The sequence below is a fragment of the Ranitomeya variabilis genome, chromosome 2, assembly GCF_051348905.1.
Source record: "Ranitomeya variabilis isolate aRanVar5 chromosome 2, aRanVar5.hap1, whole genome shotgun sequence".
Taxonomy (NCBI): domain Eukaryota; kingdom Metazoa; phylum Chordata; class Amphibia; order Anura; family Dendrobatidae; genus Ranitomeya; species Ranitomeya variabilis.
The window spans coordinates 194,470,177-194,493,088 of NC_135233.1; the positions used below are offsets into that span (position 1 = coordinate 194,470,177).

The 22,912-nt window shown below is 46.0% G+C and overlaps 2 protein-coding genes across 8 annotated transcripts in view; one reads left to right on the top strand and one right to left on the bottom strand.

Annotated features, from left to right (window-relative positions):
- The window catches only part of LOC143804859 (magnesium transporter NIPA2-like), a 112,833-nt gene that overhangs the window by 30,694 nt on the left and 59,227 nt on the right, over window positions 1-22,912 (top strand). The window contains exon 1 of one of the 7 annotated variants that reach the window (XM_077283375.1): window positions 20,807-20,828. The exons of 1 other annotated variant lie outside the window; for it this stretch is intronic. In XM_077283375.1, the coding sequence (XP_077139490.1) occupies window positions 20,822-20,828 (7 nt within the window). In that variant the 5' untranslated portion in view covers window positions 20,807-20,821. Of the gene's footprint in view, window positions 1-20,806; window positions 20,829-21,236; window positions 21,559-22,912 lie in introns of those variants that run through there. 5 more of the 7 variants (XM_077283376.1, XM_077283380.1, XM_077283377.1 and 2 more) reach the window with 5 other exon arrangements.
- On the bottom strand, window positions 380-21,531 carry LOC143804861 (histone H3-like centromeric protein A). The gene is made up of 5 exons (XM_077283381.1): window positions 21,442-21,531; window positions 18,926-19,176; window positions 7,763-7,887; window positions 7,604-7,681; window positions 380-882 (listed from the first exon to the last, which is right to left on the bottom strand). Exons 2-5 carry the CDS (start codon window positions 19,143-19,145, stop codon window positions 748-750), a joined length of 558 nt encoding a protein of 185 aa, XP_077139496.1. The 5' UTR covers window positions 19,146-19,176; window positions 21,442-21,531; the 3' UTR covers window positions 380-747.

Sequence of the window (22,912 nt, forward strand, 5' to 3'; positions counted from 1 at the left end):
GCAGGCCAGGAGCAGCCTTCCCTGAAGAGGACAGCAGGAGTCTCGCCTGTGCAGCCCAGGAGCAGCCTTCCCTGAAGAGGACGGCAGGAGTCTCGCCTGTGCAGGCCAGGAGCAGCCTTCCCTGAAGAGGACAGCAGGAGTCTCGCCTGTGCAGGCCAGGAGCAGCCTTCCCTGAAGAGGACAGCAGGAGTCTCGCCTGTGCAGCCCAGGAGCAGCCTTCTTTGAAGAACAATCTGAAGAAGCAGAAATATACTATGAAGCATAAGGGATGGAAGGAGCAGAAGCCTGAATGCTTCATACAACAGTATATAGGTGTCTGACTACCTTCTGCTCCAATGAACAGTGCAGCTAAGCGCGAGTCAATGATCACAGCCATGTGTGAGAAATAAAACACAGACATTTTTATTTTAATTATCAATATACAAAACAGAACTGTGAATAAAATGGAAGTCACACATTAAAATGATACAAAATAATTTCATGAATAGAACGTGCCGCCCTGCACTGACGCGAGTCTCATGTGTTTGGGGCCTTTACAACAACCTCACTGGTACAATTCCTCATAGTTACCAGCAAAACCTTTGGTCTTAAATGACATTCTTATAGTAAATGGAAACATGCCAGCACTGAACTAATGCCACAAGGGGGCGCTACAGCTGGCTTCCTTTTAAACGTCTGTATTTTTATTCTTGGGGACTTTTCATTGCGAAGCGTAAGAACTTTGGAAAGGATGCCTGTAATATGACGCTATCCCAGCCCATCCTGGATGCCGCGGATTTTCCGTGCAAGCTGTATGTCCTTTGCGTAGAGAGTGACCCTCTTGGCGTGGAGACTGCACAGATAGGAGTCCTCGAGAAGCCGGACGAGGAAGGCCTCAGCTGACTGCGGATACAGGAAAACGTGTGAGCATTAAAGCGTGCCCGCCGTATGTGTGTACACCAGGGGTAACACTATTTCAGGGGATTGTAGAACTGGTATCTGGCATTTTCACCTGTTTCCCCCTTGAGGGGTGCAGTCAGACAGCGGCATCACTCGCCGGAGGATCACATCACAATGGTCGGTCAGGCCGGCGGCTCTCCTGACCCCAGCGTCACAGTGTGATGTATTACTATGCAGCCGGCCAGACCGCTGCGATCCTCTGGTGAGTAATGCAGCTGTCTGACTACATCCTAATTCTCAGTTTCTGCTGAGCTAGTGGGTTGAGATTAGCTGCTATGATAGTGGCTCAGTGGTCAGCACTGGAGCTTTGCAGTGTTGGGGTCCTGGGTTCAAATCCCACCAAAGATGACATCTACAAAGAGTTTGTGTGTTCTCTGTGTTTGGATGTGTACGTTTATAGTGCCATATAAGTGAGTACAATAAATACAGCAGATATACACTACTCAAAATTGCAACTGCAACACATGATGAATAAGCATATTAATGATATAAAATATGGAAACATCTTCATTTATTCAGCATCGGGTATGAGTAACACAGGCAAAAATCCTGACACTTACAGCCTAGCTGCTATCACTGAGGTTATTAATGGGCATCTGAGGAAGGTTCTGCCGCTGAATGCACTTGGGCAAAACATCAAGATCCTCCGCTGGCAGCTCCTGTGTAATCACCAAACAAGGATGCTGAGATTTGCTCAATGGGAGATAAGTCCAGAGACTCTGCAGCCACGGGCGCATGTGTAAAGCCACACAGGTTACTCACAGGGACAGAAAAATAAAAAAGCAATTCTGGAGTTTTGCTTTTTTTAGCTTTAAGGGAGAGATGTCAAACTGAAATACACAGAGGGCCTGAAAAAAAAACGTGGATGTCACAGGCCAGCCTTAAGGCTATGTGCACACGTTGCGGATATTGTTGCGGATCTGCAGCGTTTTTTTGGGATGCAAAGGATTGCACCAAATCCGCAGTGTAGTGCACAACCAATGTTAATCAATGGGAATTACAGCATTGGTGTGTGCACATGCTGCAGAAAAATCCATGCAGATTTGCAGCGTTTTACTTGCCGCAGCATGTCAGTTCTTTTTGCGGATCTGCACCCATTGAGTCAGTCAAATCCACTGCAAACCATAGGTGTAAAAAGGTTTGCTGTGGATGTGCGTGTGAAAAACGCTGCAGAAAAGCAGGAGGAAGAGTATGTGGATGGAGAATATGTGTGTGGGCAGAGACTGTGTGTGGAGAAGATGTGCGTGTCTGTCTAATCCATTTAACGAGTGTCCCACGACGATATCCCATGTAGAGCTGTCACATCACGAAATGTCACTGTTCTACAGGGCCTCCGGTGTTGCACTGACAGGAGGTATCCTCCACACTGTATCCCTCCACCGCAGGGACAGAGGTCACCTGAGTTCATGCTGTCACCGGCAATGCTGTGTGAGAAAAGTGAGAGCACGAACTCTGGTGACCTCTTCAGTGATGCACTGCAGGAGCCATTGTCTCCTGTCAGTGCATTGCGAGAGGCCCTGTAGAACAGTGACATCTCCTGATATGACAGCTCTACACGGGAGATCGTCGTGGGACACTCGTTATTAAATGGACTACATCGGAAAAGGGAGTATTTGTGTTTATTTATTATTTTATTTTTTTTGCAGGTGATCGAGGGAGTCGCATGGATTAGCTGTATAATTAAGATGGGAAACTGTGGTGTTTTACTTCATTAAAATACTTTATTCTGGCTGTGTCTTTATTTAACAACTATAGGATTAGTAATGGATAGGTGTCTTATTGATGCTTCTCCATTACTAAGCTGTGGGCTTGATGTCACCTGACGATACAAGGGTGACAGCAACCCCACAAATATTACCCCACTTGCCACCGCTACAGGGCAAGAGGGAAGAGAGAGGCTAAGTGCCGGAATTGGTGCAACTTAGAGATGCACCATTTCTGGAGCGGCTGAGAGCTGGTGTTTGTAACCGGAGGGGGCCAATAGCCATGGTCCCTTCCTAGGCTATTAATAGCCTGCAGCTGTCTGCATAGCCTTTTCTGCTAATTAATTATAGGGGGACCCCCATGCCATTTTTTTTTTTTGGCGAGTTTCTCGCAAGTGTGACCCCGGTCTTAAGCAGATTTTTTGTGTGTCTTTATTTAACTCTTTATGCACCATTTTATTATGCTTATTACTAAACATCGGGCTAGGCATTATCTATCTATCTTCCATCTACCTATCTATCTTTCTGTGTGTAAACATTATTCTTCAATGGAGTATGTAAAAGAAGAGGTTGGACAGGGAAATTACGTCACAATTTTTTTGTTTGTTAAATAATAAATCTTTATTTAGCATACAAAAACGCACACAAATCCGCATCAAATCAGTGTGTCGTTGTGGACAGTTTTCACATGTACTGGAGACTTACACAGGTAGACACATTAAAGTGAATGGGTCTGTGCACATGTCTGTGTGTTTCCACGGACCGTGTGTCCGTGGGCAAAATACGCTGATATGTCGGTTTAACAGCAGCACAGGCTGCAAAACGTCCCGCAAACATGCACACTGATGACACACGCGTGTCAGGGTGACATATCCTGGCGCATGAGAAGCAGCAGTACAGTAAGTGCTGTTCCCCGGCACCAGGTGCTGAAGACGGCTCTCATCATTCTCCCCTGCTCTGCGGCAATCAGCACGAGCAGGGGAGAATGTTGACAGTTATATTCAACTGAGAATAGGCAGCAGATGAAGGGACTACTAATCCCATCAGCCTACACCTGCTGCCGCTAATAACGAGAGCAGGCAGTGCCTGATGGGAGTATTCATCAGCTGCTGACTGCACTATAAATAAATAAAATAGCATGGGTTCGGTGACTTCATCGATGTTGCGTTCCCAGCCGGGCCCCTGAACTGCGGTGACCTCATCAAAAACTTTTTCTCACGGTGCTGAGGTCTCTGTAGCTCAGGGTCCTGGCTGGGAACGCAGCCTCAATGACTGGCGGGAACCTCGATGACGTTACCGCTAGTCACTAAGGCTACGCTCGCAGCAGCTCATTCACCAGTGGTTCTCAGCCTGGATGGTCGCATCTTAGCACCGTCCAGGTTGAAAACCATTCATCTTCCAGATGGGTCATTCCATATCAAGTGATCCAAATATGAATATTTTTTTTACCTGACGTCTTTAGATTTTTTTTATTTTTTGTTTTTATGAAGTACAACTTTAGTTAATTACAAATTAAAAGTTTAGAATTTTTTTCTTCATCAGTTAATTTTTTACAGATTTTTAAAGTTTTAAAAAAGCACAGATTTTGGCCTGGTATGGCTTTACATTTTTTATCATATCTCGGGCTAGAATTAAGATATAGAGGTGGGAGAGGCATCATTTTTCTCAGAACGGTACCAGCTTTCATTTGCTATGTCACAAGACTGTTTCTTCATATTTTGTTTTGGTGAAATCAAATTAAACATTTTGATGCGCAATTCTGAAAAAAACGTATGTTTTAAAATTGTGAAAACATGCATGTGTGTTACTTGTGTCCTTGTTTATATTTGTACAGGGATTCAACTTGGGACCTATCAAATTTGTATTTTTTTTTAAGCCTTGAATCATGTGATTTTATGTTTGTGTGAGTTTCTTCCCTTTTTCTTTTCAAATTACAACTTATTGCATTCAACATTTATATGTAACAATAAAGAAAACACAAAAAACAAATACCAAAGTGCCAGAATAAATACATCTTAATCATCATAACAACTTGCTCAGCATTTTCAACCTGAATTCATTGAACAAGCCAAAAGAAAAAACGTGATCACATCCTCAAGTGTGATTTTCTAAATACAGTCTGATCCTAAAAAAACAATATTAAAAGAACCAATATTTTTTACCACCTATTTATACATGGAACATTTTTTTTCTACTATATCACTAAACATGTCATTTCTGAAGTGTTTAAGAAGAATAGTCCAGCAGTTAAATCCTCGTACTATAAAATATGAACTAATCAAACAATTAATAGTAGGTTTTTACACTGGGCTTTTATCATCAATGTGTCCCTTCTAGTGGGTGAAATGTCATCTTGTCCATCAGCGCTCACTAGCAATGGCCGTTTCCTTCTGTGTCAGAGTATGGATGGCCTGTCATGGTGCTCGGCTCCACCTGAGTTATATCTGATTTTTGTTCACTTTTACAATGTCTGATTTTCTTGGATACACAAAGGACGGCGCTGGACCAGAAGGTGCAGAAAAGTCCTTTCTACGTCTTCATTTTCACAATCTTTGGAGAGTCCAGTAGCCGCCAGCGCCGATCATATTCACAGGTCACATAGCCAGTTGTGTCATCCATTGCCGATCTTGTGCCGCCTTCTACCACGTCATGGACGTCACTGTCTTTATTTCCACTACATGGGATGACAGTCCGGTATTGCCGAGTCCCTGTGATGGGTTCTGCTTCCTGTAACTGATGTTATAACAAACTCTCCTCCTCCTCCCCGTAGTCCTGGTTTGTACAATACATGAACTGGATGTTAAGAGTATTTTTCTCACTACATTTGAGGAGTTGCCTGGGTGATAAGATTTGGTGTGAATACGGCCTCTGGAGGCCCGAGCTGCCGGCCGGTCATCTGCTCTGCATTCACTGTGTACCCCTGGTCATTCTCAGCCCTAACAAAGCTTCTCCTCTGTCCTCTCCTGCTTCTAAGCTCTAACATAATAAAATAATACAGGAATATCTAACAATCATGGATTATTTGGTAAATATAGACCCCACTCTTCTACACCACAGGCTGAACAGACCTGAAATCAAGATTTTTGAACTGACACTGTAATAGTTTTATTTTTTAAAATATGATCCCATCACGATCCCAGCTTGTATTTTGGTACAGATGTGGCTAGGAGCATAACAGGCACATGTGCAGTTTTTTAAATTTTTTAATTAAACGTTTTTTTCGGAAATGCGTTTTAAAGTTTTGCGCTTGCGTTCGCATAGGTAAAATATTATTAAAGATACTCTTGTGACATATCTTGTGAAAGCCTGTACAGTTCTGAGTAGAATGGTGTTTATTTTGTTTCTCTATCTCTTTTCTAGCCTGAGTTATGGGGAGAAATGTAAAGGCAGGCAACACCGAAATTCGCACTTTTTCCGAACTTTGAAAATCAATAAAAAAAAATATCTAGAATTTTTTTTTCTTCACATTTTGCATTCTCTGACACACTATTACCAAATAACAAAATCTCAAAAGAATTAAAAATATAGTGGTAAAAATCATTGGTTCACTTGACATGGAATGACCCAGATATGGATTACAGAGTGGGACAGAACGACAGTGTTTTGTTTTATTTCAAATAAAATACATTGTAAATAAAGACACAGCCAGTAGAAAGTAATTTTAGGATTAGTAATAGATAGGCGTCTTATAGACGCTTCTCCATTACTAATCCGTGGGCTTGATGTCACCTGACAATACAAAAGGTGACATCAACCCCACAAATATTACCACATGCCACTGATACAGGGTAAGTGGGAAGAGCCGGGCAAAGCGCCAGAATTGGAGCATCTAATAGCTGGTGCGGGCTGCTATTTTTAGGCTGGAGGGGGCCAATATTCATGGCCCTTTACCAGACTGAGAATACCAGCCCCCAGCTTTGGCAGGGCTGGTTGTCAAAAATGGAGGGTGGTTTGGGGAACTCATGCATTTTTTATTTTTATTTAAATAAATAAGTAAAAAAAAAAAAAAAAAACAGCATGGGGACCCCTCTATTCTTGATAACCAGCCTTGCTGAAGTTAAGAGCTGAGGGTTGCAGCCCACAGTTGTCAGTTTTGCCTGGCTGGTTGTCAAAAATATATATATGGGAACCCATGCTGTTTTTTTTTTTAATGTATTTATTTATAGTGCAGGCAGCAGCTGATGGATACCCCCATCAGCTCCTGCTCTCACTTATTTGTGGCAGCAGGTGTAGGCTCATTGAAGTAGTAGTCCAATCAGCCACCGCTTGCTCTCACTGTTATCAGTTGAATACAGCTATCAACATTCTGTCTTCAGCATCCGGCATCGGAGAACAGCGCGAACAGTACCGCTGCTTCCCTGGCACCGCTGTGTGTGATACTGATGCGGCACATGGTTGCCACAGACATACACTAATCCTAATACTCTCCGGTATTGTTTTTTCCAGTACCAGAAATATCAGGATGTGTGAAAGATCCCTAAAGGTGTTTATCACATAGTTTAAATAATTCCTTATTTTTCGAGAACGAGCTTTTACAGACAGGACACAAAGATACTAAATATACACTTGTTTTTTCAGAATTCCAATTTTTATATTTTACATTTTCCCCTTCACTTATGTTCCCTTAGAGGAGGGCTTGAGCCTGTGATTGCTTGTTCTTTTTACTGCAATACCACAATATTAGTGTAGGAAAGTTGCCTGTCTTCTATGAAGCAGTGAGCGCTGCTGTTATGTCTAGGCTTCATAGTACAGTACTATGATGGCAGTCATGGGAATTTACAGCAGGCCGTACAGGTGTCATGTCAACAAATCAGAGTATGGGGCCGATGGGTGCACGAGACTGCACGCCCCCATGCATTGCAAGCAATAAATGAAGCCATCAGTCTGTGGAGTGCACTCCGCTAAGGAGCCGTCTCTGAGCACCCATTACTTATGTCCAAGCATTGGGATAGGATACGAACCTCCTGTAGCGCCATTATTGCTGTGCTCTGCCAGGCGTACGGCACGCCACGGGAGTACTCCATGCAGACTTCTCTCACCTACAGGAATGACAGGAAACAAGACGGTTCTTACTGATCACTAAAACCAGAAGAGCAGCCGCAGAGACCAACTCCACTCACCAGCCTGGCAAATGGAGCTCTCCGTAACAGCAGCTCCGTAGACATCTGGTACTTTCTTATTTCCATCAGCGCTCGTTTTCCAGGCCGGTAGGGTCTTTTCCGTTTTGTGGCCTTTTTTCCCTTTCCTAGTTTATCCAGAAGACATTCATCACAGTTTATATGAAGCTTCCTGCAATGACCACTAGGGGGAGATCATTGTATATAAATTCACACAGGAGCACAGTCATCTTACATACAACATGCTCCCCCTAGTGACAACAAAAATGTTTACATCTGCCTGCACTGTCACAAGGATTTAAAGAGATATTCCCATCTCCAAGATCCTACCCCAATATGTAGTAGTTGTAATATATGTGTACATATTTCTACCTTTTAAATATTAACAAATACCTCCAATTAGAAATTTAGTGTTTTTTCTGATTTGCTTTGTCTCCTTTCTCATGTGCAGGCCCTTAGGATCCATGTTAACGACCACTAGCAACTAGCTAACTCACTATATCAGTGGTCTTAACCATGGATACATAAGGTCCTGCAATTCCTGCACATGAGGGAAAAAAAAAACAAAACACCGGATTACTCACCGGTAATGCTCTTTTATAGAGCCACGACAGCACCCACTTGAGAGAGGGGATCCGCCCCTAGGAACAGGAAACCATATGGAGGGATAAAAGGGGCGGTCCCCCTCGCTCCCACAGTTGGGTTACAGAGATTGCGAGGAACCGCCCACCAGATTTAGTAGGCAATTTGATTTCATCATTTATCATTAGTTAACTTAAGTATGGCTAACTACAAGAACCAAAACACCCTTAATCGTGCTCCTATATAAAAATAACTTATTAGGGTGGGAAGTAAAGGGGTGCTGTCGTGGCTCTATAAAAGAGCATTACCGGTGAGTAATCCGGTGTTTTCTCTTCGCCACGACAGCAACCACTTGAGAGACTTTCAGAGATAGTCATCTGGGAGGGATCACAGTGTTAAGAACTGATCTACCAAAGGACAGGTCAGATGAAGTAGATAAATCCAATCTATAGTGATTATAGAAGGTAGTAGGAGAAGCCCAGGTTGCGGCCTTACATATTAGTTCTATAGGAACTTCCGCTCGCTCGGCCCAGGATGATGCTATCGCCCGAGTGGAATGTGCTTTTACGGTCTCAGGCGGGTTCTCCCCTTTGGATGAATAGGCCAGACATATTGCATCCCGAATCCACCGAGATAAAGTACCCTTCGTGATTCCATCTCCTTTTTTATGGCCCTGGAAGGAAATAAAGAGAGCCCTGCTCTTCCTCCAGGCGCTAGTTCTATCTAAATAGGCTATTATGGCTCTCCTCACATCTAATGTGTGGTATTTTTGTTCTTCCTGATTCGTAGGGTTATCATAGAAGGAGGGAAGGAAAATTTCTTGTGATCTATGAAATTTAGTGCATACTTTGGGTAAGTAGGCAGGGTCCGTTTTTAGGACAATTCCATCTGGAAATATAGACATAAACGGTGGATCTATCGACAATGCCTGTATGTCACTCACTCTTCTAGCCGATACCAACGCGACAAGAAGAGCTGTCTTGATGGAGACGTGTTTTATGTGAGCTGAATGTAGTGGCTCAAAGGGGTGGTCTGTCAGAGCTTCGAGAACTAAATTGACATCCCAAGGTGGTACATGGGGAATTTGAACTGTCTCTGACCTTTGGCAAGCTGCGATAAACCTGGCTACCCACTTGTTACTTGCAATATCATGAGCATATAAAGCACCAAGCGCAAAAATGTGTACTTTTAAGGTACTGACTGCCAGACCCAAATCGCACCCTTTTTGAAGAAATTCTAGAATCATAGGAATATGAATTTCGTTTGATAGTGCTGTCGGGTACAGGTTTAAAATTTTTTTCCACACTCTCACATAAATAGATGTGGTGGATCTTTTCCTACTTAATAGCAGAGTGTCAATTACTTTGTTAGAAAACCCTCTCATCTTTAGCAGCTGCCTCTCAAATTCCAGGCTGTCAACCGTAGACCCTTCACATGAGGGTGGTTGAAGGGGCCTTGGAAGAGAAGATCCTGATCCTCCGGAAGGATCCACGGGTCTGAGATCAACATGGCTCTCAGCCAGGAAAACCATGGCCTCTTGGGCCAAAACGGAGCTATTAAGATCACGTTTGCTCTGTCCTCCCTTATCTTCCTGATCACAGTTGGAAGAAGTATTAATGGGGGAAAGGCATATGCTTTCTGGAATGGCCATGGGACTTGCAGAGCATTGAAGATATCTGGATTGTCGGATCGGAACAATGAAGCGAACCTTTTGAGTTGTCTGTTGTGTCTCGTCGCAAAAAGGTCTATCTCGGGGGTGCCCCATTTTTTGACTATCATTAAAAAGATACGACGGCTGAGAACCCACTCTCCTTGGCGGAGAGTGTGGCGGCTGAGGAAATCCGCTTTTGGATTGTCGACTCCTCTTACATGCAGTGCTGATAAGGATAGGAGGTGCTCCTCTGCTATGGATAGAATGTCGCCGGCTATAGACATGAGAGCTTCTGATCTTGTTCCCCCCTGGTGGTTTATGTATGCCACCGCTGTCATGTTGTCTGAAAAGATTCTTGTATGCGTTCCGTGTAACTGCGGAAGAAATTTACATATGGCATGATAGATAGCCTTCAGTTCTTTTTTATTAGAAGAATCGTTTGATTCTCTAAGAGACCACAGACCTTGAACTATTTGATCTCCTAAGTGTGCTCCCCAACCACTAGGGCTGGCATCGGTAAAGATTGTTTTTGAAGGTTTAACCACCCAGGGAACCCCACTGGTAAAATGACTCTGATCTAACCACCAGGTAAGAGAATTTAACACGTCTGTTGGTAAAGATAACCGACTATTTAATTGGCCTTGTAATCTCTCTTCTTCTTGTAGAATTTTATACTGTAATTTTCTACTATGGAATTGGGCCCATGGGACAGCCGGGATACACGATGTGAAAGAACCAAGAAGGAACATCCCTTCTCTTAGGGAAATTAGGGGGTTATTAATCACCGATTGTACCTTGTCTATAATTGCTAATTGTTTAGAGTCGGGAAGAAAGCACCTTTGATTTGTAGAATCTAGAATAAGCCCTAGGAATGTTTGTCGAGTTGTGGGGGACAATTTGGATTTTTCCCAGTTTACTAACCACCCCAATTCCTGCAGGGACGAAATTGTATCAAGTACACGTTGATGGCATTGGGAAAGGGAGTTGCCCACTATCAAAAGGTCATCTAAATATGGTATTACAAGTGTGTCTTTTAATCTCAAATATGACATTACTTCTGACATTAATTTTGTGAAGACTCTCGGAGCTATCGAAAGTCCAAAGGGCATTGCTGTACAGGTCCTTCTCAAAAAATTAGCATATAGTGTTAAATTTCATTATTTACCATAATGTAATGATTACAATTAAACTTTCATATATTATAGATTCATTATCCACCAACTGAAATTTGTCAGGTCTTTTATTGTTTTAATACTGATGATTTTGGCATACAACTCCTGATAACCCAAAAAACCTGTCTCAATAAATTAGCATATTTCACCCGGCCAATCAAATAAAAGTGTTTTTTAATAACAAACAAAAAAACCATCAAATAATAATGTTCAGTTATGCACTCAATACTTGGTCGGGAATCCTTTGGCAGAAATGACTGCTTCAATGCGGCGTGGCATGGAGGCAATCAGCCTGTGACACTGCTGAGATGTTATGGAGGCCCAGGATGCTTCAATAGCGGCCTTAAGCTCATCCAGAGTGTTGGGTCTTGCGTCTCTCAACTTTCTCTTCACAATATACCACAGATTCTCTATGGGGTTCAGGTCAGGAGAGTTGGCAGGCCAATTGAGCACAGTAATACCATGGTCAGTAAACCATTTACCAGTGGTTTTGGCACTGTGAGCAGGTGCCAGGTTGTGCTTAAAAATGAAATCTTCATCTCCATAAAGCATTTCAGCCGATGGAAGCATGAAGTGCTCCAAAATCTCCTGATAGCTAGCTGCATTGACCCTGCCCTTGATGAAACACAGTGGACCAACACCAGCAGCTGACATGGCACCCCACACCATCACTGACTGTGGGTACTTGACACTGGACTTCAGGCATTTTGGCATTTCCTTCTCCCCAGTCTTCCTCCAGACTCTGGCACCTTGATTTCCGAATGACATGCAAAATTTGCTTTCATCAGAAAAAAGTACTTGGGACCACTTAGCAACAGTCCAGTGCTGCTTCTCTGTAGCCCAGGTCAGGCGCTTCTGCCGCTGTTTATGGTTCAAAAGTGGCTTTACCTGGGGAATGCGGCACCTGTAGCCCATTTCCTGCACACGCCTGTGCACGGTGGCTCTGGATGTTTCCACACCAGACTCAGTCCACTGCTTCCTCAGGTTCCCCAAGGTCTGGAATCGGTCCTTCTCCACAATCTTCCTCAGGGTCCGGTCACCTCTTCTCGTTGTACAGCGTTTTCTGCCACATTGTTTCCTTCCAACAGACTTACCATTGAGGTGCCTTGATACAGCACTCTGGGAACAGCCTATTTGTTGAGAAATTTCTTTCTGGGTCTTACCCTCTTGCTTGAGGGTGTCAATGATGGCCTTCTTGACATCTGTCAGGTCGCTAGTCTTACCCATGATGGGGGTTTTGAGTAATGAACCAGGCAGGGAGTTTTTAAAAGCCTCAGGTATCTTTTGCATGTGTTTAGAGTTAATTAGTTGATTCAGAAGATTAGGGTAATAGGTCGTTTAGAGGACCTTTTCTTGATATGCTAATTTATTGAGACAGGTTTTTTGGGTTATCAGGAGTTGTATGCCAAAATCATCAGTATTAAAACAATAAAAGACCTGACAAATTTCAGTTGGTGGATAATGAATCTATAATATATGAAAGTTTAATTGTAATCATTACATTATGGTAAATAATGAAATTTAACACTATATGCTAATTTTTTGAGAAGGACCTGTATATTGATAATGCCTTATTTGACCTTCCATCATAACTGCCACCCGTAGATATTGCTGATGTTCGATGAAGATTGGTAGATGGTAATACGCATCTTTAAGGTCAAGTACTGCCATAAAGCAATGGGGAAACAGAAGCTTTATAGTTGATCGTATAGACTCCATTTTAAAGGTTTGGTTTTCTAAGAAGACGTTTAGTCTTTTCAGGTTAATTTGTTCTGAACGATCCGTCTGGTTTCGGAATCAAAAATAAAGGGGAATAAAAACCCCTTCCTTTTTGATGAAAAGGGACTTCCACTAGTACCCCTTTGGACAGGAGATTTATTATTTCCTGTTCTAAGGCCTCTTGTTGTGACTGAGACCTTAAGGAAGTCAATAAGAATGAGTCCGGAGGGATTCGGGCAAATTTTAATTTTAGACCCGTAGATATAAGGCTGGTTGCCCATGGATTGGAAGTCATTGTCAGCCATTGTGAAGAGAAGAAAGACAACCTACCACCAACGGGTAGATCTGTCCTAACGGGGTTTATCCTCAGGTTTGAATGGACGTTTTCCGAAAAAGGCTCCTTTCTGTTTAAAGTCTTTATTAGCCCAGCGGTCTTGGTTTTTATAGTCCTTTCTTCTATTAAACATGGGCTTTCGGAACGCTCTCCTACAGGATGGAAGATAAGTATTATTGGGAAACTCCTTCTTCCTCTCACCCGCTTTAGTTAGTATTTCGTCTAACTTGGTACCAAAGAGGTACTCACCCTGGCATGGAAGACCACATAATTTAGACTTCGTTTGGGGATCTCCTTTCCACCCCTTTAGCCATAAGGCTCGACGAGCCGCGTTAGACAGACCTGTCGATTTGGCAGCTAGCCGTATGGAATCAGCTGAGGAATCCGCTAAAAAGGCTGTAGCTCCTCTGATTAATGGTATGGAAGAGATCAGTTTATCCCGGGAAAGGCCACTTTTTAATCCTTCTTCTAAATCATTCAACCAGACTAACATAGACCTGGCAGTGCATGTGGCCGATATAGCCGGCCTGAAAGCTCCTGTACAGGATTCCCATGCTCTTTTTAAGAGGGTATCAGCTTTCCGGTCCAGCGGGTCTTGCAAAGAGCCGGAATCTTCAACAGGTAGTAAGGATTTCCTAGAAGTAGAAGCAACTGCTGCATCTACCTTCGGGGCTTTTAACCATATAGAGAAATCTTCGTCATTAAAGGGATAGCGTCTTTTTGACGAAGACGGCAATCCTCTTTGTCCCTGGCTTTCCCACTCCTTTTTTACTAAATTTTTTATTGCTGGAATTACAGGGAAAGAAGGTTTTTTCCTTTCTGACAGGCCTGCAAACATCACGTCCTGTGGTGTTTTAGGGATTTTCGTATCCTCAATGCCCATGATGTTACAAACTGATTTAACTAAATTGTCGATACGGTCTGTGGGAAAGCATGTATCCCGCTCATCATCTGAGGAAATGATCCTTGGGGAACCATCCGAATCTTTATCTTCAATATCAGAAGACTGTTTAGACCTGGGGGAATTATATTTTTTCCTACCCTCGGGAAATTTTTCCGAGCTTCGGAAGGCCTGTAATTCTTCTCGAATCATACTCCTTATATCTTCCGACCTTACTGAATACTCCTCACGTAAGGTGGATTCGATGCAAGACTGGCACAGCTTCTTTAAATAACTATCCGGGAGCGGCTGAGAACATAAAGCACATTGCTTGTGTTTGGTTTTCCCTGTTCTTTTTGCCTAAGGAATATAGACAAAGAGGGGGAGTATAATCAGCCCAAGAGGGTACACACACACTCACCCAGTGAAGTTTGTTGTTACAATACCGGCTGATGAGGAGGAGACGGAGGCACAGATGGAGGGACCGACCGGCCTGATTTCTTATCTCTGGCGCTTTTAGAAGACGAAGATCTGCGACTGCTGCTTGTCCGGCTACCAGGCGTAATAGCGGTGACTTCGGATGAAGCCATCGCCGGGTCCTGGGGAGATGCCATGATGGACGCCGGAGGATCAGTGCCGGCGTCCTTTTCTAATGGGGGCCGCCATCTTCTTCCTGCCGCACCCGGAAGTAACCGCTACATCCGGGTCGCGGCCATGCTGTATGCGCCTGCGCACCCACCAGCATCAGCGCAGACGCCGTCCTCCTCCTGAATCACCCCGGAAGTTGCGATACTGCTTCCGGGGGATAGTACACCGGACCCACGCTGCCTGCGCACCATCAGAGATGGCGCCGCAGGATCTCCTTACCCCAGCGATACGGTCCCCGCAGGTCCGCTGGGTAGATCTTCGTGAGCCAGGCGACTCCCCGGATCCGGCCTCACGGTACCTGCCAGCAGAGGGGGGGAAGCTGCCATAGGACCCCCGACGCTGCTTCCAGCTTCTGGAGCCCTTGCTGTCCCATAAAGGTAAACTGCGCAAGCGGCATCCAGGCTGGGTATCCTCTTCTCTCCAAGCGTTTCCCGTAGGAACAGGAAACCAACTGTGGGAGCGAGGGGGACCGCCCCTTTTATCTCTCCATAGGGTTTCCTGTTCCTAGGGGCGGATCCCCTCTCTCAAGTGGGTGCTGTCGTGGCGAAGAGAAAAAAAGACAAGGCGAATCAGTGTGAGGCTGTGTGCACACGTCTGGAAAATATGCAGAAATTTCCTGAAAAAAATCCTGGAGGTTTTCCGCAGGAAATCTGCACGCGTTTTTATCGCGTATTTTTTGCGTTTTTTCCCGGAGGCTCCCAATGCAATAATATAGTGGGAAATCCGCTTAAAATCCGCAAAATTAATGAACATGCTGCGTATTTTTCCGCATGCGTTTTTTTTGCGGAAAAATACGCAACATGTGCACAAAAATTGCTGAAACCATTATAAATGATGGGATGCATATGTATGCGTTTTTTAAGCGTTTTAATCCGGAACGTGTGCACACAGCCTTACTGTTCGAGTTCGGCTCCCGAACTCCGGGTGTTAGTCGCCCTCGGCAAACACCGCTTCTGATCGGAGGGAAAATTATCACCGCCGGTCAGAAAGCCGCGGTTCCCACTGACAAATGACAGCATGAGCCCTCAGCTGTGATCGGAGGTATGAAGTTTACCTCTGAACACAGGTGTCAGCTGATGGGGCAACTGCTCCCATCAGCCTACATCTGCTGCCGCTATAACAGCGAGAGCAGGAGGCAGCTGATGGGAATATTCATCAGCCGGTGCTATAAATAAATAATTAAAAAAAAAAAAAAACATGGCGTGGGTTCACCTGTATTTTTGATAACCAGACAGGCAAAACACTGACAGCTGAGGGCTGCAACCCTCAGCTGTCAGCGTTAGCAAGCCTGGTTATCAAGAACAGAGGGGTCCCCAAGCCGTATTTTTTAATTATTTAAATTAATTAAAAAGGAAAAAACAGTGTGGGTTCCCCCCCCCACCCATTTTTGACAACCAGCCAACCTAAAGCAGACAACTGAGGCTGGCATTCTCAGGCTGGCAAAAGGCCATCGATATTGCCCGCTTACCCCAGCCTAAAAACAGCAGCCCGCAGCCGCCCCAGAAAAGGCACGTCTATTAAATGCCCTTTGCCCGGCTCTTCCCACTTGCCCTGTAGCGGTGACAAGTGGGGGTTCATATTTGTGGGGTTGATGTCACCTGTGTATTGTCTGGTGACATCAAACTCATGGCATAGTAATGGAGAGGCATCTGTAAGGCTATGTGCACAAGTAGGAAATGTGGTGCAGAATTTTCTGCACTAAATCTGCATCTGCAGATTTGATGCAGTTTCTATGCAGTTTCTGTGCAGTACAATGTAAATCAATGTGAAAAAAAAACATCTGTGCAGAAAAATCTGCGCAGAAACGCTGCAGAACTGCACAAAAGAAGCGATGTGCACTTCTTTGAAATCTGCAGCGTTTCTGCGCAGATTTTTCTGCACCATGTGCACAGCTTTTTTTTTTTCACATTGATTTACATTGTACTGTAAATCACAGTGCAGTTCTGCAGCTTTCTGCAGCAGAAAAATCTGCTGCAGTTCTGCACTAAATCTGCTTCGTGTGCACATACCCTAAGACATCTGTTTATTGCTAATCCTATAGTTATATTGTAAATAAAAACAGCAAGTAGAAAGTATTTTATTTGAAATAAAAACAAAACAGTTTTCCTTTTTTATTTAAAAATAACAAACAGTTAGGCCGGAGTTACACTAGTCTGTAATACGGACGAGTGCTATGCGATAAAAAAAAAAAGCTCGGACCAATGTTAATCTATGGGGCAGCTCCCATCATCCGTTTTTTTCTCGTCCGTATTACACATGCGAGTGAAATGGCAGCATGCTGCGATTGTCCGCGTATCTCAGCTGAGAAACGCTAATGCAAGTCTATGGGTGTGAGAAAAAAAATAAAAATAAATAAATAGCCAAGCACACGGACCATCAGTGTGACTTGCGAGAAATTCTCAGGCATTGGGCAGGTGACAGGAAAGGCTCAGCCACTATTTGCTCATTTTGCAAGTGTGTGAGAAAATCTCACCATACGGATGAGATACTGTTGACACACGGGTACTTTGAGAAAAAAACGCATCCTGGCATTTCACATGGATGAGATACGGATCACCATACGGAGAACATTTGCGCGATTCTCAGCAGACAAAAATCGGACAGATTTTTTTTATACATTGTGTGTGACTCCAGCCTTATACTCACCTAACGCCCATTCCACCGAATCCCTCGTTCTCCTGTAATAAAACAAAAATAAAAAATAATATCCCTTGCCTGTCTGATGATCTCTTCCCACGCCGCAATCCATGCCTGGTGGTTGCTAGTTTTCAACCTGGACGGTGCCAAGATGCAACCGTCCAGGCTGAGAACCACTGGTGAATGAGCTGCTGCGAGCACAGCCTCAGTGACTAGTGGTGACTTCAGAGGTTACCGCAGGTCACTGATGCTGTGTTCCCAACCGGGCCCCTGAACTCTATGAGGTCACCGCCAGTCACTGACGCTGCGCTCACAGCCCCTCAGTCACCAGTGGTTCTCAGCTTGGACGGTCGCATCTTGGCTCCGTCCAGATTGAAAATTAACAACCCCCAGACATGGATTATGGCGTGGGACAGAACGTTGAACAGGTGAGGGATATTGTTGTTTTCTATTTTGTTTTATTACAGGAGACGAGGGCTTCAATGGAATTAGGCGTTAGGTGAGTATAACGGTGTTTGTTATTTTTAAATAAAAAATGGAAAACTGTGTTTTGTTTTATTTCAAATAAAAGGACTTTATTCTGGTTGTGTGTTTATTTACCATATAACTATAGGATTAGTAATGGATAGGTGTCTTATAGACGCTTCTCCATTACTAAATCCGTAGGCTTGATGTCATCAGACAATACAAAGGTGACATTAACCCCACAAAAATGAACCACACTTGCCACCGCTACAGGGAAAGTGGGAATAGTCGGGCAAAGCCCCAGAATTGGAGCATCTAATAGATGTGCCATTTCTGGGCAGCTGCAGGCTGCTATTTTTAGGCTGGGGAGCAAATATCCATGGCTCCTTACCAGCCTGGGAACACCAGCCCACAGGTGTCTGCTTCAGCTTGGCTGGTTGTTAAAAATGAGCGGAACCCCACACGTTTAAGTTTCAATAATTTAAAAAAAAAAAAAAAAAAGGGTGGAAACCCCTATATTCTTGATAACCAACCTTGCTAATGCTGACAGATGATGGTTGCATCCCCAGCTGTCAGTTTTGCCTGGCTGGTTATCAAAAATCCAGGGGAACCCATGCTAATTTTTTTTAATTTCTTTTAATTTATTTAGAGTGCAGGCACCGGCTGATGAATACTCCAATCAGCAGGCTCCTGCTCTCAATCTTATTAGTGGCAGCAGGATGATGGGATCAGTAGTCCCATCAGCTGACGCCAGTGACCGGAGGTAAACTTTTTTACCTCTGATTACAGCTGTGGGCTCACGCTGTCATTTGGCAGCGTGGGAACCGAGTCTCTCTGATTGGCGTTAATGAGTTTACTAACGCTGATCAGAAGCAGTACTTGCTGCACTGTCATGCACATGTCCGGGTACAGGTTCGGGAACCCTAACTTTTTTTTTTTTTTTTTACTTTAGTTGTTCGGCCGAACCCAAACATCCAGGGGTCCACCCACCCATCTATTATTACACCTACTACATATTGGGATAGGATCTTGGAGATGGGAATACCCCTTTAATAATAAAGATGCAATTTTGTTTTACCTGGAGATAATTTAGAAGTTGAGGGCCCTTCATATTCGGGTGATTTACGGGAGGATGGACGCTTTTTACTCTGGGGAGATCGAGAAGTTGCAGGCCTCCTGCTTTGAGGAGATCGAGAAGTTGACGGCCTTGCACTTTGAGGGGATGGAGGAGAAGCTGCAGGCCTCTTCTGCGGCTGTTTAGACTTCCTGCGGTTTCGAGAGCTGTGCGGGTTTCTCATGATGATGTAAAATGTGGGGACACAATCAGCGCTGCAAACGAGACAATTCAGCAGGGTCATAAAAACACTTGTAGAATATCTACCAGGGATGAGCAAGAAGATTTGCTGCACCACCTGTCTTAAAATTGTAGGCATTTTAAGGCCGATTCGGCCCACACACACGCTGCGCGAGGCCAGCACTCTGCCCACACACACTCTCTATAGGACTTATATCATCAGTATGACACTTGTTAGGGCGGGAGACAATACAAGGGGCATGACAGAGTCAGACAGCCCATCTACCTATTGCAGGTTTCCCATGTGGCTCCATGGATGACTACGTCTTCACGTCTGGATTAGGAAAAACCTAAACCAATATTACTAATTGGCACGTCACCCTGTAGAACCCGTGTGATAAGAGTGATGCCACAGTTAGGGTTCTATTAGCATCTATTGGTGTTTAGTCCGAGATTCTCCTCGCGATTGTAAAGGATTTATTAATAGCTATATTTTACAGGATCTTTCCACGCTGCCAAGTTCCATCTATTGGAATGCACTAAATAAGACCAGGAGGAGGGGGATGCAGCTGCAGTTACCTGTTAATGGGGCATGCACACGGCGCATACCGATGCAGATATTTCATGTTCAATCACATGCAGCTAAATCAGCAGGATTTTAAAACTGTGGACATTTTCCATGCACAAACTGACTGTGCTGCGGATTAGGAAATCTGCGGAGCGCCAATTGTTTAGTAGATTTCTCTTTTACCAATTTATGAGGTGACGTCTCAGGATACACGCACCAGAAAATCTGCAGCATGAATCTAATACAGGCACTGATTTCATTCAGAAGCCCCTCAGCAAATCTATTACATCCACCAGTAATGATAGGTGCAGCCGGCAGTCACTGAGCATCACAGCCCACTCCTGGAGAAACCCCCCATACACCACCATGTACCAGGATCAGCAGCCTGCGGGTGTAGGAGCCGCTCACAGCGCTATTGCTGCACGGCTAACGTTCCACAGAGCGTGGACGAGAACTGGAGACTCCTTACTACATTTACATCAGTAAATCTGCCCCGCCTCACTTATAGATGTGGTGGAGAACGGTACGAACGTAACCAGCGGCACATAACATTACTCACTCCCTGCCTCAGCGCCAGGACGCCTCGTCTGTAACCATCCCCAACATCTACGGTACATCCACAGCCGGCACCAGCCCCAGCACACAGCCGTCACCAGCACAGAACCGCCACCAGCACACAGAACCGCCACCAGCACACAGGACACAGGACCGCCACCAGCACACAGGACACAGGACCGCCACCAGCACACAGGACCGCCACCAGCACACAGGACCGCCACCAGCACACAGGACCGCCACCAGCACACAGGACCGCCACCAGCACACAGGATCGCCACCAGCACACAGGATCGCCACCAGCCCCAGCACACAGAACCGGCACCAGCCCCAGCACACAGAACTGGCACCAGCCCCAGCACAGCTCACCCCAGCACAGCTCACCCTAGCACAGCTCACCTCAGCACAGCTCACCTCAGCACAGCTCACCTCAGCACACAGCCGGCCACAGCAAACAACACAAGAATTTGATGTTGAGCAAAGCCATTCAGCGCCACACACTCACTGCAGAGAGGAGGCCGCAGCTCTGCACCCACCCCACTCCCTTCAGCCTCCCTATGACCGGTAGGTGCGGGCTCACACAGCCCCGGGCTGCTGGGGATGACGCCTCTAGAGCAGAGTGCAGACATTAGCCTTCCCCAACTCTAGTATTGTTATCACATGGGAAGCCTCACCTATCACTGTACCGTCAGTAGGTGGCGCTGACAGCCGCGTTTTCTGCTCTGGGTGTGAATGAGCGCGTATGAGGTGCGGTACTGCTGCGGCTCTTTAGGACAGAAGCCTCGCTGCTGCAGTAACGGCTACGGCCAGCGGAGGTCGCCACGAGCGGCCGCACTGTGAGCGAGGCTTCTGTCATCAGCTCGGGAGGTAACAGAGTAACAAAACCTCAACAGCGTGGTATCTGGGACCTCGTGTGATGGAGGCACGGCCCGGCTCCGGGGATCCCACTCACCTGTCTGCACGGCTCTGTCTCCTCAGCGCCGCGGTTTGAATTTAAACATCCGGCCGCTTCCACCGGCATCTCCAGTGCTGTTACTTAGAAACCAGGGCGGGGCTTACAGCCAGCCAATAGAGGGACTTGTTTTCTTTCCATTAATAAACTTTATTGTACAGGAGCAATATCATGAGGCTACAACAAGCAGGGCTGTGTCTACATCGGAGGTGATTGGTTCAGTACCTTGTGTGACAGGAGGATGTGGGACTGCGCCAACCAGGAAGCGAGGATTGGTCTCCGAGCTGAGGAGCTGCGGACCTTCCCGGAGAAGGGTGAATGGGGCAACAGGAAGGATCATGGGTAGGGCCGTCACCTCACACAGGTCCCTAATGGTTGGAGAATGTGACTAGTGCCCTATCCTGCGGCTCCATGTAGTGTGCAGCCTGCTGTCCTATCCTGCGGCTCCATGTTTTGTGCAGCCTGCTGTCCTATCCTGCGGCTCCATGTAGTGTGCAGCCTGCTGTCCTGCCTGCGGCTCCATGTAGTGTGCAGCCTGCTGTCCTGCCTGCGGCACCATGTAGTGTGCAGCCTGCTGTCCTGCCTGCGGCTCCATGTAGTGTGCAGCCTGCTGTCCTATCCTGCGGCACCATGTAGTGTGCAGTCTGCTGTCCTATCCTGCGGCTCCATGTAGTGTGCAGCCTGCTGTCCTATCCTGCGGCTCCATGTAGTGTGCAGCCTGCTGTCCTATCCTGCGGCTCCATGTAGTGTGCAGCCTGCTGTCCTGCCTGCGGCTCCATGTAGTGTGCAGCCTGCTGTCCTATCCTGCGGCACCATGTAGTGTGCAGCCTGCTGTCCTGCCTGCGGCTCCATGTAGTGTGCAGCCTGCTGTCCTATCCTGCGGCTCCATGTAGTGTGCAGCCTGCTGTCCTGCCTGCGGCTCCATGTAGTGTGCAGCCTGCTGTCCTGCCTGCGGCACCATGTAGTGTGCAGCCTGCTGTCCCTGCCTGCGGCACCATGTAGTGTGCAGCCTGCTGTCCTATCCTGCGGCACCATGTAGTGTGCAGTCTGCTGTCCTATCCTGCGGCTCCATGTAGTGTGCAGCCTGCTGTCCTATCCTGCGGCTCCATGTAGTGTGCAGCCTGCTGTCCTATCCTGCGGCTCCATGTAGTGTGCAGCCTGCTGTCCTATCCTGCGGCTCCATGTAGTGTGCAGCCTGCTGTCCTATCCTGCGGCTCCATGTAGTGTGCAGCCTGCTGTCCTATCCTGCGGCTCCATGTAGTGTGCAGCCTGCTGTCCTGCCTGCGGCTCCATGTAGTGTGCAGCCTGCTGTCCTATCCTGCGGCACCATGTAGTGTGCAGCCTGCTGTCCTGCCTGCGGCTCCATGTAGTGTGCAGCCTGCTGTCCTATCCTGCGGCACCATGTAGTGTGCAGTCTGCTGTCCTATCCTGCGGCTCCATGTAGTGTGCAGCCTGCTGTCCTATCCTGCGGCTCCATGTAGTGTGCAGCCTGCTGTCCTATCCTGCGGCTCCATGTAGTGTGCAGCCTGCTGTCCTATCCTGCGGCTCCATGTAGTGTGCAGCCTGCTGTCCTATCCTGCGGCACCATGTAGTGTACAGCCTGCTGTCCCTGCCTGCGGCACCATGTAGTGTGCAGCCTGCTGTCCTATCCTGCGGCACCATGTAGTGTGCAGCCTGCTGTCCTATCCTGCGGCAC